Source organism: Ctenopharyngodon idella, chromosome 22 (genome assembly GCF_019924925.1).
Source record: "Ctenopharyngodon idella isolate HZGC_01 chromosome 22, HZGC01, whole genome shotgun sequence".
Lineage (NCBI taxonomy): Eukaryota > Metazoa > Chordata > Actinopteri > Cypriniformes > Xenocyprididae > Ctenopharyngodon > Ctenopharyngodon idella.
The window spans coordinates 9,124,329-9,143,987 of record NC_067241.1 but is presented as its reverse complement, the minus strand read 5'-3'; the positions used below and the strand labels follow the sequence as shown (position 1 = coordinate 9,143,987).

General features: G+C 35.4%; 2 protein-coding genes across 3 annotated transcripts; one reads left to right on the top strand and one right to left on the bottom strand.

The window, feature by feature from the left end:
• Positions 1-1,433: 1,433 nt before the first annotated feature.
• Positions 1,434-10,145, top strand: mfsd4ab (major facilitator superfamily domain containing 4Ab). The gene is made up of 10 exons (XM_051881225.1): positions 1,434-1,787; positions 3,929-4,127; positions 5,027-5,260; positions 5,340-5,493; positions 6,731-6,861; positions 6,948-7,121; positions 7,331-7,478; positions 9,053-9,123; positions 9,205-9,322; positions 9,424-10,145. Exons 1-10 carry the CDS (start codon positions 1,558-1,560, stop codon positions 9,549-9,551), a joined length of 1,587 nt encoding a protein of 528 aa, XP_051737185.1. The 5' UTR covers positions 1,434-1,557; the 3' UTR covers positions 9,552-10,145.
• A 1,347-nt stretch (positions 10,146-11,492) lies between these two features.
• nucks1b (nuclear casein kinase and cyclin-dependent kinase substrate 1b) lies at positions 11,493-17,833 on the bottom strand. Of its 2 annotated transcripts, none has more exons than XM_051880235.1 (8): positions 17,439-17,833; positions 15,447-15,495; positions 15,115-15,164; positions 14,796-14,824; positions 14,564-14,695; positions 13,313-13,483; positions 13,063-13,203; positions 11,493-12,901 (listed from the first exon to the last, which is right to left on the bottom strand). In XM_051880235.1, the coding sequence occupies exons 1-8, from the start codon at positions 17,453-17,455 to the stop codon at positions 12,588-12,590; spliced, it is 903 nt and encodes a 300-aa protein (XP_051736195.1). In that variant the 5' UTR covers positions 17,456-17,833; the 3' UTR covers positions 11,493-12,587. The 2 variants fall into 2 exon arrangements, with proteins under 2 accessions (XP_051736195.1, XP_051736194.1); XM_051880234.1 differs by having other exon boundaries at positions 15,115-15,169; positions 15,446-15,495; positions 17,439-17,831.
• Positions 17,834-19,659: the final 1,826 nt, after the last annotated feature.

Sequence of the window (19,659 nt, the reverse complement as noted above, 5' to 3'; positions counted from 1 at the left end):
TCCTGCAATTCACAGAGTGATAGCTGTGTTGAAAATTGACATGTCTTTATTCAGAACGTCAGATGTATTTGAGGTCTTAGTCTACAATTACCTTCCAATAAGTCACTTTGGGTTAGCTTTACTTGAAAAGGAAGAGAGAAAATGTTTGTTAATCAATGTCCATTATAAAAACACACAGCTGCCATCAGCTTCTTCGCCTCTAAGATCTAAGACAGCCATTTCATACGCTTCCCAAATCACTTCTCTTTCTGTTTGGTCATATAGCATTACTGTCTATTGTTATCTAATCAGACTTGATAAAGAAATTAGCATGCATGTATGTGCGAACCCGATTGGTGATGACTTGAACGTTTGAAAATAGTTGCATTCATGGATCATGGTTCCGCTGTTGACAGCCACTGAAAGGTTTTTGTTGCTAGGAGAAAAATGTATGACTTTTTCTGCAAACTCCCAAATGGGTACCCGAAAGGCAACCAGGATATGCAGATTTGAGAGCACTTTGTATGTAGTGCTGTTGCTATATATATATAATATATATATAATATATAAATGTATATATAACACACACACAATATATATATATATATATATATATATACACACACACACACAAACATTTAAAAAAATAAAAATATGAAACATATTTTTAAAAATCATATACATAATTAACTAATCCAACAATTAATACATATTTTTATTTTTTTATTTCTGCATTAACTGAATGTGGTATATCTGTAATATAACTTTTAAAAACTTTAATATAAAGTTATATAACAGTTATATAAACTAAAATAACTTATTTTTGTGCTCTGCAGAAGAAAGAAAGTCATGCAGGTTTGGAACAGCATGAGGGTGAGTAAATGACAGAATTTTCATTATTCATTCATAAGACTTTATTAACTTAAATGAACATACATATAAACTTGCAGGCCTTTACAATGTCCTCATAAGTTTTGATATTTCAAAGTCGGATGGGTTCATAGGTCATTGTTTAACAAGTACTATATATAAGTAACACTTTGTGAATGCACAAAGCTAATGATTGTCCCATTGGCTTTCTGGATTATTTTGTAGAATAAAAGTGAATCAATGACGTAGACTTGTAGCATTGCATTGATTCTTAGTTGAAAAGCCAACAGTAAAGCATTTAAAACCAATTTTTAGAAATGTTCTTTTAGGAGTTCTTTCCTGGTGAGAGAACACGCAGACATAATGTCCCATAAAACATGCTGATTTAATATAAGTGGTCCAGTTATGTTCACATTGTCACATTCTGATCCACAACTCTCATTGAGGATCAAAATCATTGACAGTTTAACTGAAAATCATTGACAGTTTCGAAGAGCTCTGTTGAGATGTGGTTTTTAGGCATTAACTTCAGAAGCATCGCACAAAGGTTCATGAAATGGGAGGAGTGAAGGAATATAAATGTGGGAAATGATCATCAATTCTGACATCTGTCACCTAAGCAAATGATTTGAAACCCACTGAAAGAAACATCCAGACACCAGGACTCAAGGAAGTATATCAGTGGAATAGATTGGAGATTTTCACGCTATGTTAATTGAGGAGCGTATATTAACACTTTTCCGTAGGAACTGTCAACATACACTGACATACTGGAGTGTGTTCTTTAGCTTTGGACTGAGCATAGCCTTTCTGGGGCCTACGATCCTAGATCTGAAATGCCAGACTGGCTCCACGTTACAGGAGATCACCTGGGTGTTCTTCTCCCAGCAGCTCTGCCTGCTCATCGGCAGCTCGACTGGAGGAGTTTTCACAAAAACGTGAGTATCTGCTCAGGGAGTCCACTGAAGATGGACATTTGCATCAAGATAAACAATACATTTCTGTAATTCTTCATTATTAGTTTCAGTTTAAATGTCAGACACAGTAAAAGATTATTACACTCTTGCCTGGGAAGTTTATGTACTTTTTGGTCCCTTTCTTCATTTTTACCTTGTGACTCTCAAAGATGTTGGTTAACCTTTTATTATGGTCATTTTTTAGATTTATTAAAATTTTTCATGTCAGCTTTCAGCTTAAAACTTCTTGACATCCTCAACAGATGAGATTTGAACACAGTTCAATAAAAATATACTTTCGCTGTCACCATGTCTCTCACACAAATTGTGAACCTTGAGCTGGGATTTATCATGAGGTGAAGCTAACACCTACTATTTGTATAACTATATTTATTTTTAAAAATAAAAATGTATTTAAAAAATTAAAAACTTTTATATATCAGATGAACCACATTTAGAAATATATTTTGAAATCATATTAAAAAAAATAGGGGAAAAATCACATTAAATGTTTATATATATATATATATATATATATATGATATTTGATGATTTTTTTTTTTTTGTGATATATTATGGCCATAAAATAATTATTATTATTATTACTACTAAGTAAAAACATATTTATTACACATAATATTTAACTGTAAATTTAAAAAAATCGAGTGTTTAAGAAAAAATAATATAATTTTATTGTAGACTGCAACTAAAAAATTACAATTACTAATATTTATGGATGCCTTAATATCTTTCATTTTCAAATGTTAAACCATACATAAACTCTTATTCATAACTGCTTCTCATTACAAGTTTGGGAAACTGGTTGGTGCATCCCAAACTCATGTTATAAGCAGTGTTGGAGGTAACGCATTGCAAGTAACTTGAGTTATGTAATCAGATTACTTTTTTCAAGCAACTAAAGTACTAGCAAAGTAATGCAACTAGTAAAGTAATGCATTTACTCATCTCACTTGCAAGAAAACATTCCTTAAAATGAATAAAAACTGATGTAATGCAATCTCAGAATTTTATGCAAACCTGTAATAATTAAATATATTAAATTACACAAATATACTTTATGTATTTAATCTCACTTTATTAACCAATGTCTTTGCTGCTGACTTTCAATGGTCTAATTCATCCATACTAAGCAAAAATTACTTTAGATTAGATTTAGAAAGAAGGCCCTGTCCCAAATGGCACACTTCTATGCACTTTCGGTCTTGTGTACTTACAATTGCTGCCGCGTGCGCGTGTCCGTTAAGTCCACAAGACCGTAGGGTGTCCCATTTGTCAATTTTAGGCTTCAGAAGGGTGCTCGCGAGCGCTCCCTTTGCAGCCGATATGTGCCCTCAATGCGCACTTTTGCTGAGCCCGCACTGGTGCGAGCTCCGCGGCAGACTTTTTCCCGACAGTCAAAGCGACGTCACGTCACGAAAGCGCGGACCCATAGGAAGGCCGTGAGTGTTTAGGGTGCCATTTGGGAGAGGGCCTAAGAGTGTTGAACTTCCTTCTCCTGTATCCTATTCATCTTTAATCCAGAATGGTAGCATAGCTGAAAGGTTTATTTGAGCTGCGCCCTCTACTGTACAAACGTGAATTTCCTTCATTCTGAGGCTTATTCGTTCACTTTTGGGGCCTTAACATTTGCCAAAAATAGATTTTTTTTTTGGCTAATTAAAAAACAAACAAGCAGAAAAAGTAACGCAAAAAGTAATGTAACGCATTACTTTTCATAAAAAGTAACTAACGCAATTAGTTTTTAGGGAGTAACACAATATTGTAATGCATTACACTGATTATAAGTGACCCAAACTCACAGCGGATGCAGAGATGGAGTTCATGCGGAGCAGCATTTACTGCGAATGAGGCGCTGAAAACACTAGCGGACAATAAAAAACAGTGCTGTGCTTCACTCTGAAACTTGAAGTGCATATTTATTTATTTCAATTAATTGTGCAGCCCTACTACTGACTACTTCAGACACACGAAAGCACATAAAAAAGTTCTAGTGAACATTATGTTGTAGAATAGTGAGTTGTAAGATCACTTAGCGGTCTTGGTAGATACAAATAATAATAACAAATAATCAAGCAACAAAGCTGTTTTCCTTGTCTTCTCAGGTTGTTTGGTGCTCTCATCGCTCTCTTCCTCTCCTCCCTCATCATCTCCGTGGTTTTTGCTTTCATCCCACTTTGCTATAATGTGCTGTTGCTGGCGGTTGCTATGGCAGTGTCAGGCCTGGCTATGGGCATCATCGACACTATTGCAAACATCCAACTGGTGTCCATTTATAAGAAAGACTCTGCTATCTTTCTGCAGGTGAGTGAAGACATTTCTCTTCACATATATCACTCAGGGTGGTGTTGGTCTACTCTATACATACATTTATATACAGTAGTGTTTATTTCATCTAATCATATTGGTGTGAAAGGCTGTCTGTTTTATTTTAATCATTTGTTGCACTGTAAAAGTAATACGCTCTATCTACTCAATAAAATTGTGGAAACAGATTACAAGCAATATTATTAATTAAATTCAACATATAAGCATTAAGTTAAAATTAATCAATTTAGTTCCTTAAAAGTCAACCATTTAAAATGTGTAAAATTAGCAAACACCATTACAAAAACCACAAACTGACATAAAAAGCAAAGTCAAACTGCCCAACTACATGAAACACTGATCACCATAATGGTGATCAAACATTTTCAATAAAATCAACATCAACATCTAAACCTCAGTTAATTCTTGTGTTTCTCTTTCCTTCAGTGATTCTGCTTGTTATCATCAGGTGTCTTCAATGTTGGCAATAAAAAAATAAAGAGTTTTTAATTCATCTTTGATGTCTGTCTGTTATTCAGATATTTTTGTTTAAATTTTACTCGTTTTAAATGGTTGACATTTAAGGAATTAATTTGATTAATTCTAACTCAATTCTATTTGTTGAATTTAATTAATAATATTGCTTGTAATGTGTTGCCAAAATTTTATGGAGTAGATTTAGCGTATTACTTTTTACAGTGTGGTCAGTGATATAAGAATGTAATTTAATGGGAGCTACATCAACATAAAAGAACAACATTTGATTTTTGATTTTTACTTTTGATTTTGGGTGGAGGTGGGAAATACATTATGTTATAATCAATTGTACTAAATTAACACGTTAAATTAACAGCTCAAAACTCTGTTTCCCGTCTGTGTCTTCACTCTCTTTGCAGGCACTGCACTTCTTCATTGGGCTCGGCGCTCTGGTGAGCCCCCTGATTGCAGAGCCTTTCATATCAGAGCACTGCCTGAGCAGTAATAGCACAGAAAATGCCACAGAGATACTTGTCCATTTCAGATCCAGCTACAGGTCACCTGTAATCCTTCCTGAGAATTCCCCGCACTCAGAGCCGGTCGAGGAGAAGGCCAATGTGTCGTACGCCTTCTGGATCATGGCTCTCATAAATGTAAGCTGATGTATAGCCCTGTGTGCAGTGTGCAGAAGGGCCTGGATCTCTGTGACATCTCAGTCCTTTTTTCTCCTAGTTGCCTGTGCCGATTGCAGTTTTTGTGTTGATGTACCAAGAGAAGCTACTTCCCTGTTGTCCAAACAGCACCCCACGACTGCTGGACAAAGATGAGTTAGCCATGGAGACTAAAGCACCAGAAATCACAGAAATGCCCGAACCACACGATGCAGGTACAAGTGATCTTTGAACTACACTAACATTCAGAATTTTGTGGTCGGTAGGAATTTTTAAAGTTTTTGAAGAAGTCTCTTATGCTCACAAAGGCTGCATTTATTTGATAAAAAAAAAAAAAAAAAAAGTAATATTGTGAAATAATTATAATTTAAAATAATTTTCATTGTTATATATTTTAAAATGTAATTTATTCCTGTGATGTCAAAGCTGAATTTTCAGCATCATTACTCCAGTCTTCAGTGTCACATGATCCTTCAGAAATCATTCTGATATGCTGATTTGCGGCTCAAGAAACATTTCTTATTATTATCAATGTTGAAAACAGTTGTGCTGCTTAATATTTTTGTGGAAACCATAAAATATGTTCTTTGATAAATAGAAAGTTCAAAAGAACAGCAATTTTGAAATTTTAAAATAATTTGTGACATTATAAATGTCTTTACTGTCTTTTTTGATCAATTTAATGCATCTTTGCTTAATATAAGTATTCATTTCTTTAAAAAAAATCATACAGACCACAAAAGTTTAAACCAGTAGTGTAGGTGATTGAAACTAACATGTAAAACCATTTATAAAACAGTTAGTTCCTGTCCATGATTCTGATTTATTCACGATAAAGCACGGCTATGACCGCTTCACCCACCGGTTCTGTGTATCACTACACAACATTCTTAGTAACCATTATGTAGAAGAGTATTGTGAGAAAGAGATCAATTGAGCGAATTTATTACCTGCATTCAGATTTAGCATTTTCCTTCAGGTCAGTCCTATGTTCAAAATAAAAAATATGCTTACATGTCCGCTGCAATATCTTGTCCTTTTAACAGTTAAAGGTTTTTCCCGTGACTGACAGCGCTAGTCAAAGCATTTGTCAGTTGCGTCTTGTTACGTGTTCAGCAACAATTCAGTCTTTTCAATGTAAAAGTCTTCGCTACTGAGTGACTCACTCATAAAGACAGTTTTTGCCGCCATCTAATGGCGTAATAATGTAACTTCTGTTGCTGTTCACAGTCAGGGAGTATTTTTTCCGGCAGAAGGAAGGCTTTTGGTGAAACTTTACTTCATGAAAGTTGCATTGATACATATTTTTGGCTTTAATATTTTTATTGTGTGGTAACCGTTTTATAAAAGCAATAAGGTACTCGTATAGTAGTTTCATAAAAAACTCTCGTACCTTATTGCTTATGCAATTGAACTTCTGACTCAATAACTCTCCCCAACTTTGCTCCTTAGATTTTCATCATTCAGGACATGGAAACATTTTCAGCTGCTGTATGAATGGTAACCTGCGTGGGTTACCGGCCACTTTTTTTGTTATCCATATCTTGGGCGGTATGGTGCTGTTTATGACAGAGGGCATTATGGTGAGTGCACTCAATGAGGCTAATTATTTTTATTAATATTTTTTGAGAACTGCAAGTTAATATTCACACTTGAACCTCACCTTTAGGGGGTCTATGCTGGCTTTGTTTACACGTATGCTGTTTCAGCTCCCATGTCTCTGCACGCTAAAATGGCAGGATACCTGAACTGTATCTTCTGGGCAGCCGTCACTGCTGGACGACTGGTGTCTATCCCGCTATCGTACCGCTTTAGGCCGGTATATCTGCTCGTCGTGAACCTGGTAATCTATTATGAAGCACTGTAATTAACATACATACAGCTGATTTTCACTGTTTACAGAGTATACACCCACCCAAACTACCTTCATGCTCCATTAAAGCAGTTTCTATCAGTTGTTAGAAATGCAGCATGAGGCTGTTGAGTCTGTGATGAATCATAGATTTACGATTGTTGAATATGGATCCTCTCTGCTCTCTCTGTCTTGTTAAGGCTGGTGTGATTGTAACATTGCTGCTGTTAATGATCCTCTACACAAACAGAGTGTTTCTGTTTGTTGGTACGACCTTGCTCGGGCTTTTCATCAGTAGTGTTTTCCCCTGCATAGTGGCCTACACTGAAGACATCCTAAACTATCGCGGTAAACTGCACACAACATACTTGTTTTATATCACAGTATGGGGCCATTGACTTAAATTGTTCTTATGTTCTATATTCCATAACAATAATTTTTATTTTTATAGTTTTTGTAATTATTATATAAATTATAAACAATTCTTATTCTTATCATATATATATATATATATATATATATATATATCATTATAATTATTCTAAATAGTACTATATATGAATTTTAATTTTTCCAAGTTTATTATTATTAAATTCAAATTTAACATATGCTAATTGCTAAATATGACAACCTCCTTTTTTTCTAATTAGAAATTAATTAAAAACATACATATTAATTTTAAAAAATATATATTAATATGTATCAGTAAGTACTTATATTTAAGAACAATTGTTTAATATATTTATATACATTATATTAATTATATTTAACAATATTCTCAGATGTTCCCAAAAAGGGGAAGCTATTTGTCATATTTAGCTCACTTTTGGGATTCAAATACATCCCAAAACTAGCCCACAGACACACACACATATGTCCTATTTTAAAGGGTTTGTTCAACCAAAAATGAAAATAAAATTCTGTCATTTATTACTCACCCTCATGTTGTTCCACACCCGTAAGACCTTCGTTCATCTTCAGAACACAAATTAAGATATTTTTGATAAAATCAGATGGCTCAATGAGGCCTTCATTGCCGGCAAACCAATTAACACTTTCAGATGCCCAGAAAGCTACTGAAGACGTATTTAAAACAGTTAATGTGACTACAGTGGTTCAACCTTAATGTTATGAAGCAACGAGAATACTTTTTGTGTGCCAAAAAAACAAATAACGACTTTTTTCAATAATATCTAGTGATGGGCGATTTCAAAACACTGCTTCATGAAGCTTCGAAGCTTTACGAATCTTTTATTTTGAATCAGTGGTTCAGAGCGTGTTTCAAACTGCAAAAGTCACGTGATTTCAGTAAACAAGGCTTTGTTATGTCATAAGTGTTTCGAATTTTCAATGGTTCACCACTGGGGGTCGTGACTTTGGCAGTTTAATACACACTCCAAACCACTGATTCGAAACAAAAGATTCGAAGCTTCATAAAGCAGTGTTTTGAAATCACCCATCACTAGAGATTGTTGAATAAAGTCGTTATTTGTTTTTTTCGGCGCACAAAAAGTATTCTCGTCGCTTCATAACATTGAAATTGAACCACTGTAGTCACATGAACTGTTTTAAATATGTCTTTAGTAGCTTTCTGGGCATTGAAAGTGTAAATTAACTTGCTGGCGATGCAGGCCTCACTGAGCCATCGGATTTTATGAAAAATGTCTTATTTGTGTTTCGAAGATGAACGAAGGTCTTACGGGTGTGGAACGACATGAGGGTGAGTAATTAATGACAGAATTTTCATTTTTGGTTGAACTAACCCTTTAAATCGTGGCAGAGATTTCTTAAATTAGGCTAAATTTAAATACTTCAAGTTCACCCTAACTATACTTCAGATTCTTCAGGTGATCCCCACAATTATGGACAAACAAGGCCACATAAACAACAACAAAAAAAAATATCTTTTTTTTCTCCTTCAGGATGTGCAACAACAGTCTTAGTGACAACTTCTGGAATGGGTGAGATGACGTTGCAAGTGTTGGTTGGATCAGTAAGTACTTGCGCTCGTGTTTTAACACTTGCGAAGGATTTTCTAAGAGAAAGTAAATAACCCCGAACAAATTTCTTCCAGCTTATTCAGAAAAAAGGCAGCTACAGTTTTTTGGTGTGTGGTTTGGTCACCGGATGCCTTGGTTTCATTTTCCTCCTTAGCGTGATCCTGTGCAACCGCATCCACAGAAATCTCACAGGTAAAAACAACATACTTGCATGGTGATAAGTTACATACTTAATTGCTGATATAAATACTAAACTGGGCAACATTATATGACTGAATGTATTCACCTTCCAGGAGCATCTAAAAAAGCAGCCATGGTGGAAGCCCCACCAGCACCTGCTCCACCTGCTTCAGAGAAAGCCGCTCCAGAACAGAAAATTGCTGTAATACAACCTGAATCAATTAAATGTGACTCTGGATGAGACCTGCTGGAAATATTTAAGACAACTAAACTGTAAACAGTGAATGTGCTTTTAATATCATATTTGTGTAAAAAACAAAAACAACAACAAAAAAACAACAGAAAACCCTACACAGTGATGCAATATGTTTTTTATGTATTTCTGCTAAGTTTGGTATTATACATGTTTTTTTTTTTTTGTTTCTTTGTGGTTCAGTTTCTTTCAAATAATCTTGTCTGTTAAATTATTAATATTACAGGAAGAGAAGACAAATGTGAGAAACGTTTAATTACAGGAGGGAAATAAAGAAATTTATGGCATAAAATGAATAAATATAAATAAAGTTTTGTACTTTACCCGAGACTGAAAATCATTAACACCAATTAAATACCAGAATGAACTCTTAATTAATAATTCACCAATCTAAGAATTCCTAGAACTTCTCTAGTCCTTCAAAACATTTTTTATCTTGTTAAAACTGGTCTTGGGCTGGAAGGTCATGGCCAGAATATTGTACTGTTTATTTGAAAAATTCAACAGCTTTTGAAAAACTTATGACTAATGCAAACTGTTATTTGCAGTAATATTGCAATAAATTATTGTTCATCATGTCAACAGTCGTCATGTTGTGCAAACTTAATGTGTTCTGCCAAAATAAACGTGTACCCTAGACAAATTATGATTGAGGTTAGACCATAGGGGTTAGACACTGAATAACTCATCTTAAAGTGACAGTTCCCCCCAAAATGATTTACTCTCCTGTTGTTGCAAACCTGTATGACATTATTTATTTATTATTCTTTATAACCAAGCAGAAGATAAACAATGTCTTTATTTTGTTGCAGTTAAAATATTCTTTAAAATACCTTTTATGTTCCTTAGAAGAGTACAGTTTTGGAACGGCTTGAGTAAATGACTGAATTTTCACTTTTTAATGAACTATCCTAAAATGGTTGTTATTATTAAGGCGCAGTCACATTAGTTACATTTCAGAGAAAGATTGGCAAAAATTCAAGGGTGAAAAGGTCAGTTTTCCATTGTCAATAGTGCAATGAAGCACAGCTCAAACAAGTTAATTTCAATCCAAGCAGATTTCAACGCGGCAAATCCGCATGACCAACTTGAACCCGTGGAGAAATCTTGCAGGCTCACGCGAAATTCCTGTTTGCTTGTTTCCCATTTAAATGACTGGATTTTGCCCATGAAAATTCGTCGAAAGGTAAATATAAGCACACTTTAAAAAAAGGGAAAAAAGGTAGTGTACCTTTGTATAAAGCGCAGCTCACACAGAAGTCTCTTTCAAACCAAGCAGTTTTCTGATGGTCAGCGCTGTAGATTTGTGTGAGGAAATCTTTGCCCTCACGCAAAAATCCAGATTGAACGAATTCCTATGGAAATGACTGGATTTTTCCCGCGGTAAATGTGACCGTACCCTATACCAGTATTTTGCTTGAGATGACATCGAATTATGCACTGCTGAGAAATCCTCTAAGAATGTTAGAGGTCATTGCCACACTTTTATAATTAAAATAACACATCTTTCAGTCTTATTGCTCGGCTGAACTCTTCCAGAAAGATCTCTGCATCTTATTCACATGAAAGCATAAAAGATTCAAAGTAGTATTTCTCTCAAGCTATTGCTTTGATTGCATGTGTGATCTTAACGATATTCCGCCATTTTGGGAAGTAGCTACAGTATTCGTTATAAAACACAGCATGAAGGAAACACACCAACATAAAACACAGCGAGAGAGCAATCTTCAAACCATATAAACTCAGGTGGGAACTGTGATTCAACTACATTCATCATCCAGCACTTGAGGAACACATCTTGATGTGAGTCTTTAATCTGAAAGGGGCTAATTAAATAAGCATGATGTCATTTCCATTATAGTCTAACAAAACAACAAGATAACGCTGTAAAAAAAAAAAGAAGTGAAGAACAGGTCACCAACTACTTGATTTCTTTAAAGATACATTTTATTTTTCCTTGTAAAACAAATTTTACAAAAATCAGAATAGCGTAATTAAAACAAACATTTATTTTGGATAAATTATGATATAGACTGAAAGGCTACAGATTAGGATGGAGATACACGCAATAAAAATAGTCATATGAAGCTGAGAAAGCTATGGATGGTGTGCACTGAATTCAGCTCGTTTTTACCATTCTAATGGCTCAACGGACTGCATTTAAAAAGGCATCTATAAGCATCAAAATATTCTTAAAAAATGCACACATGAAGCATCACAGAGGTCAATAATAAGTTTTCACTAGCTCACTTCTGACATCACTCATCCTGAGCCCGAGACTCCACCCACCGACGTACTTCGCACCACGTACATGAAAGCATGCCAACCATGAAAGAGGTTCAGTACAACCATAGAAAAAGTCATCTTAGTTCAAATGCTCAGACAGGAAAAAGCTGATTTACTAGACTGAATCAAGAAATAACTGCACGGAAAGTGGGAGAAAGTAGCGTACTAGAGCTATGTAACGTACAGTTGACGCAGCAAGGAAATCACGTGACTGAACTGCAGCCACAACAATCCAGTGCAGTTCATGACGACAAGCGTATATGTTCATTATAAGCCTGTGTTTTCAACGGTCAATGCAGCTGGGATGAGATCATGTACATTAAAAGTCACAAAAATTAGTTTATTTGGGAGTAAATGAGCAGTTACGTTCTTCAAATGCATTTTGAAAAATTTTAAGGTGCCCATAAAGTGAAGTACAGAGCCTACAGTATAATCTGTATTTTTTTGGGCAAGTCATTTTCGTCCTTTGTTGTACGTTGAAGGTCAACTATAACAAAACGGTTTCGGCAAAAAGGTTGCAAAGCTATAATTGAAACATCGATCAGGATAAGGCCAAACCGTACAGTTTTAGAATAGATCTGATGATACTTTACAGATTTTGTTCGGAGATATGGTATTTACAAGCCGAGAGACATAACAAACATCCAAAACACTCTTTGAGTATTGTGGGAAATAAATTCTACTGCTCCTCGTTAAGAAAAACAGATAACAGACACGTTCACCAGCAGGCGAAAGAGCTCAGTCTTCACCTGATGGAGCTTCCTCCTCAGAAACATCGTCTTTTTCCTCTTTATCATTCTCATTTTCCTTCTCCTCCTCTTCCTCCTCCTCCTTTTCTCCGTTGTCATTGTTTTCCTCGCCTTCGGCGCCGCTTTCGTCATCCTGTGTCTTCTTGGGGGCGGCCGACTCTTTCCTGTCTTCCTCTTGCGCCTCTTCCTCTTCCTCCTTGTTGCTCTCGATATCTTCATCTTCGGCTTTAGGCGAGGCCTTTTTCACAACTCTCTTAACCTTTGTCTGACGTTTTCCTCTCCTCTTTTTGGGCCCTCGGGTTGCTGAGAGAAGATAATTGACTTAATTACTGTAACTGTGACAGTTAAAGGTAACTAGAGGAAGTTTGTAATTAATTAAAGCAGGAAGTGATTAATTATCAAGGCATTACTGTAGACCTTTTTTTGCAGACACAATCTGATAGTAGGATTATGGGTGGCTTTACCTGAAGCCCTTATCTTGGGTTTAGGGGATTTCTTGTCTTTGCTTCTCCTGCTCACTTTCGAGTTCTTCCGTTTGGGTCGGCCATAATCACTGTCATCATCATCATCCTCAACCATGAAGTCTTCGTCGCTGCCCGAGTCCTCTATGAGCAGATGAGGGGAAGTATAAAATATCAAGTATCTCACGGTTAGCTAACATGCGAATGTCAATGTTCTTGAAATAGTTTGACTCTGACATAATACTGTTTGTACCGCCAGTGTAAACGTCACTGTCATCTTCCTCCTCTTCTTCCTCTCCCTCCTCATCCTCACTTCCTCCATCCCCAAGAAGAATCTCCCTCTGTTTGGACGCAGCTTTAGTGGCAGCCTGACGCACCTGCCGGCCCTTCTTCCTCACAACTTTTCCATCATCGTCACTGTCATCTGTGTGTCAAAAGAGCAGGTACATGGTTAATTAACACAAGCTGAAGGTTTGTTAAAATGATGCATTAATATGCAAAATGCATAAACACTAAATCACAACACAGGCATGAAAAAATTGACTGCGCTTTTGCTTAAGTGAATAAGAGCATGTTAATTAGCAGATGAGAGCAGACTGACATTGTAAAAAGGAACAAAAGAATAAAATTGCATTTTAATAGCATAAAAGCAAACGAAGAAGAGCATGAAACTGAAACACTTTTATATACATGTTATATACTGTTTAATAAATATAAAATATTAATCACTAATTTGTCAGTAGCCATATAGGCAAAGTTTGTGAGCTGGGATGTTTGTACTTAAAGTAATAATTCACCCAAAAATGAAAATTCTGTCATCATTTACTCACCCTCATGTCGTTCCAAACCCATATGACTTTAATTCATCTTCAGAACACAAATGAAGATATTTCTAATGAAATCCGAGAGATTTCTGTCCCTCCACTGAAAGGGTCGAGTTCACCCAAAACTCTGACGCTTCAAAACGTTCATAAAGAGATTTTAAAATAAATCCATTTGAATCAAGCAGTTTAATGCAAGTCTTCTGAAGAGACACGGTCGCTCGAACAGATTTAATTTAGGCTTTTATTCACATATAAACATAGTTCAGTGAACGTACCATGGAGCACTCAAATATGGTGACATTGCAAATGATTAATTCATTGAATGAGTAATTGATGACGGAATTTCATTTTTGTGTAAACTAAACCTTTAACATTATACACTACCAGTAAAATGTTTGACCACACTTGACTGAATTTATATTTCCCATGATTTTGGATGTCAAAATTTTTACTGAATAATTAATTGGGGGGGGGGGGAACCTTGAGGCGATATTTACTTAATTGTCACTTGAAGAACATGTCATTGTTTTTATACATATTGTGCATTTATATTTTTAATAAAGAAGCTAAAATAAGAAAATTTAAAAGGTAAAGTGTCAAATGTGCACAGAAAGTAGTTGTCAAAGGTGAATGAATGACTGTATGTAATGAATGAAGCAGTCACTCAGTGTTGGTAATACCTGCAGCCCTTTTCCGTTTAGCTGTTGCCTGTCTCCCCCTGCTGGCCTCTTTAGCATCAAAATCACTGTCACCACCATCATCCTCCTCTTCCTCATCCTCCCCATAGTCGTTGTCATCATCACTTAAATCCTCTGGAATATGGGGATGAAAAAATCATTTTGTTAGAATATTCAGTAACTGAATAAAAAAAATAAAATAAGTAAAATAAAAGTAAAATAAACTTTGACTTACTCTTGTGGTCTTTGACTCGAGAATCATCACTACATAGGAAGAGATACAACATTTATTTTAAGTGATATATAAAATTATTCAGACAAAATACAGCCCCAATGAATTTAAACATAACTAATAGTGTAATGAATATGCATGCAGCTCATAAATAATGTTCCAAATGGAGGAAGCTAAAATAAATGCATGCAAACTTGACAGTGGTGCTTAAACTGAAATATCACACTTTTACAACCACAATTTATTATTTTTGCTTTCATTACTATCTTAGATACTACATATTTACTACTTGAAAATATTATAACTAATCAAAGAGACTGACCTGCGTTTTACAGAAGTTTTCTCAGGTCGTTCCGATTCTTTTCCAAATTCCTCATCTGTATCAAGTCATTCAGTTGAATCAGGTTAGAAAACAGCACGACTTCACAGCACATACAACACTGCATCTACTAAAGTATTAATGCAGCACAGTGACATTATTTAACATCAGAGATCTTTTTCAATTATTATGTTTTTTTGTTTTTTTTTTAATTTGTAATAATTTCCATGACTTTTCTAAGCCTGGAAGAAAATACATTTAAAATTCCTTAACCCTGTTAAATGGGACACAACGGTGAGGTGTGCAACAGGATATTTGCATTAGAGGAACTTACCTGCATCATCAGACTCTTGGAATTGTGCATAGTCAACAACCCTTTTATTCCTGTGCACAAAGAACATGAAAGCAAAAATAAATGACCCACAAGAGAACAAACATGTATGCAATTTGCTTATAAATCATTTATTATTAGTCACCATGAAATCAAAATTGAGCATTCTTATTTTTATGTAATATTTAACTATTTATAAATTAAATATATATTTTTTTTATTCATGTGCCCTCATAATTTTTTAATCGAAATAACTTCTGCTCCCTCTCGCAAGGACATCTCTTCTGTTCTCTGATGATGTGTTTACTGGCGTGAGGGCGGGACAAACCTGTCACTCACATGACATCACAGCAATAGCAAACCACAACCATACAATCAATTTCAGATGGACAAAAATCAAGTCCCATCCTACTTTTTTTCTTGTTCAAGCAGCCATATCACTCGGATATGTGTCACAATAGGGAAGAAAAGACTATTGCAACTTCTGATTCATGCCAACTTTAAGATCTCAACCTATATTAATATCTTATTACACCATATTAATGAATTTACAAGCTTACATTGCAACATCTATAAATCATAAAATAATCGATTATGTAGATTATTGTTTACTTTTTAATGTGGAGAACAAAATAACATTTATCTGAACTTTTGCTTTTGGTTGAAGTTCACTTAGTTTTGCATTTTTTGTTTAATGCATATTTTATTTATTTATTTTTAATTAGTCTTAGCTCAAATGAAAACTGGCAGACCCCCCAGGCAGTACCACCCCACCTGTTGGAAACTATATATATAAATAATAATAATAATAATAATAATAATAAATGACTTGAATGCAGCAGAACTTCTCTTTAGGCTAACAAAAACTAAATCATATGAATCTAAAAATAAATAAAATCGTATTCTAAATGGCTGCAGACTTTTTTTATTCATTCTCCATATGGCAACAGTGCTGTCACTCCTCTTATTTAAAGCAGTGGTAAAGGGGCAGAGGAGACAGGGGTGCCATGTTGGAGTAGGTTAATTGCCATGCCAACAGCAGCAGTGTGGGGAGGGACTGTGTTTAGATAGGGGCATTGAACTACAGGCCCTGCAGGTCAGACAATATTCACTGCCCACAGGACCTCCTCAGTCCATAAATTATCCCGACGAGACCAGCATTCACTCCCTGCTCCGAGAGAGTTTGCATATTAAGAATCTGGTTTACTGTTTGACAAATGATAAACAACACGTTGCCACTGTTAACGTCACTTGGCTTGAGCTTATGGTTTCATATCAGCGCTACGAAAAACAAGGGCACATTTAAATATATATTTATCGTGAAACGTAAACACATTTGTTGATTACCCACTTAGGGGGCTTAATTTCTGACTGAAACCAGATCCAAATCCAAGGTGCATTCATTACAAACACAAGTTTGCAGGAGAAACGGCTCAAGTCGTGTGTGTGAAATAATGGCGCGCATTGCGCTGGAGGAGTTTCACGCTGCGCTGCTGCTCAAACACACGCTGCCGCTAAACTAACACTAATGCTCACGGGGCTAACTGTGGAAAATACGTGAAACTTCCACCGCAGTATGCTATCAGCGTACCATATTTTCGTTAAATTACGAAATAACCATAAAGCGATTTCCACCTTTTTTGTGTGATAGTGCCTAGCTGGCTGGTTTTGAAAAACATTAATTACCCACCAGCGAGAACTACTATCCCGCTTTTTTATTTGAAGCTGGCCGCTTGCGGTTAGCATAGGTACGTCTGGGGATGTAGAGACCGATATTGCCATGTTTTAAATGAAAAAATATCCGTAAACGTATATAGAGATCAAAATCTACGTGTTTACGCTTGATTTGTGCTGTTTTGGGAAGCTATGTAAACACGCGCAGAAAATGCTGGTTAGCCAGTTAGCATTTAGCAAACATGGAGAGACCCACATACAGATCACATCATGTGCGAACCTGTGATTACTGTAAAGCTACAGGCAAACAAAACGCACTTACCTTGAAGGTCTCGCCATTCTGCAGACAGATTGAGAGACTTTTGCTTTTCCAAAGTACAATTTTATTTGTAAACCCAGGTGCTGGCTTGCAGTGTTGGCTTTTTGCAGCTGAAATCCAGGTGTCTCCTGCTGCTGGAAAGCGCTTTCGGTAGCACGGAGCTGTGCGAAACTACCTAGATGCAATGCAAACTGCACTAAAGACGCGCAAATGTGTGCGATTTAGAGCATCTGCTCTCACGCCGCGTTGGTCTGTGTGGGTAGAAAATGGAGAAATGTTGAAGTTGATCCACAGGCCGGATTGACCTGGTTAAGCCTGCTGTCGAATAGTAGCTAACTAATTAGCCACTGCCTGGCCTGCCAGCCAGGAATCTTTTATGAGTAAAAGTGGGATGGGAGTCTAAAGAACGCAAGATGCCCGCAAACCAGGATTGGATGACCACACTCAGCAACAGTCCTTTACTACCCACTCTTTCACACAGAAAGGCGGTTAATCAGTTGATTAGATTATTTTATTTGAACTATTTCCAAATCCAGTTTAGTCAGTTATTACCATGAGATAACGAAGCTAGACTCATTTAATCAATGTAATAAACATACTAAAGATTTAGGGCTGTTTCAAACATCACCAGAGTAAAAAAAAAAAAAACATATTTATTCTGATTAATGAGGTTAAACAGAGATGGCTGAGAAGTATTTTTTATCGCAAATGTTGGAGGCAACAGGTGTGTGATGCTGTTTTATTTCAAAGGCACTGGCTTTCTTCTCATTAATCAGTGTTAGGCCTACTAAAACACACAAACAGTGGTGTTAACAAGGCATAAACTGTTTTTTCTTCCAGGTTTTCATTTTTATTAGCACAGTGCTGATAATGGGTTAAGTGCAAGAAGTGCTTTCAGAGGGGTCAGGGTACAAAAAGCATACTCCCATAGAAAGCACTTTATAGGCCATGGCCAGTCTTAACCAAGACACTGTGAAACTGCTTGTCCTCATCAGTAGATTCATAAATTGAACCAGTTATTTTTTCTGAAAATGTTAAGGGTGTTAGAGGGGTAGTTCACCCAAAAATAAAAATTCTGTCATCATTTCCTTCCCTTCAAGTAGTTCCAAACCTGTATAAATTTCTTTGTTCTGCTGAACACAAAGGAAGATATTTGGAAGAATGTCAGTAACCAAACAGATCTCGCCCCCCATTTACTACCATAGTAGGAAAAATAAATACTATGAAAGTAAATGGGGGGCGAGATCTGTTTGTTTACTGACATTCTTCCAAATATCTTCCTTTGTGTTCAGCAGAACAAAGAAATTCATACAGGTTTGGAACTACTTGAGGGGGAGTAAATGATGACAGAATTTTTATTTTTGGATGAACTATCCCTTTAAGCATTAAGTTACATGGACATTTAGCAGAGAATTAAACTGAAAAATCTTTTTTAAGATAAATTGTGTACTATCGGATATATAAATAAAATGTAATAAAATATAATAAAGTTTTTTAAGTTTGTTGAATTTATTTTAAGTTTCAGTGAATGTGCTATAATTTCTAAACATATGAATGTCTTTGAGTTGATTGCTCGCTGAAATAAAAAATGGAAAAACTGTCACTAGGGTGGTACCCTTTCAAAAGGTAGGAACTAATATATGTACCTTTAAGTACTGTGGTCTAAATAAGGTATAATAATGAACTTTTTTAAAGGTTACTGCCCCAGTGATAGCTTTTTTGTACCTTTTTTCTGAGAGTGGTTATCAGTTAGCTTTGATATTCTGTTTGGAATAATTATGTTGATTTGAAAAAGAGTATAAAAAAGGAGGACTGTCTAAAATAAGCATTATCATATTTTCTCAGATAAACAGAAGCATATCTAAGATAGACTGTGTCTTATTGTGTTATTTTGAGTTCATGTTTCTGGGATTGCAGCCTTTAAAGATTAATCTACTATCAGACAATTAAAATTAAAATCAAACATAATCTTTCATCTAACTCACACAATACAATAATAATAAGATGTAATACATCAGAGTTCAATTATTATCTGGATATAACAGTATCCTTAGGAGTACATTATACAATGATTGTATAATTATTGTATGATGTACATTATACTCTTTTTTTTCTTTCGGTCTATTTTGATGGATTGCTTAAACAAAAACAAAAAAACATAAAATGCTTATTAATCTTAACAAGAATATCAGAAATACTGAGAATAAAATGTGCTCTGCAAATG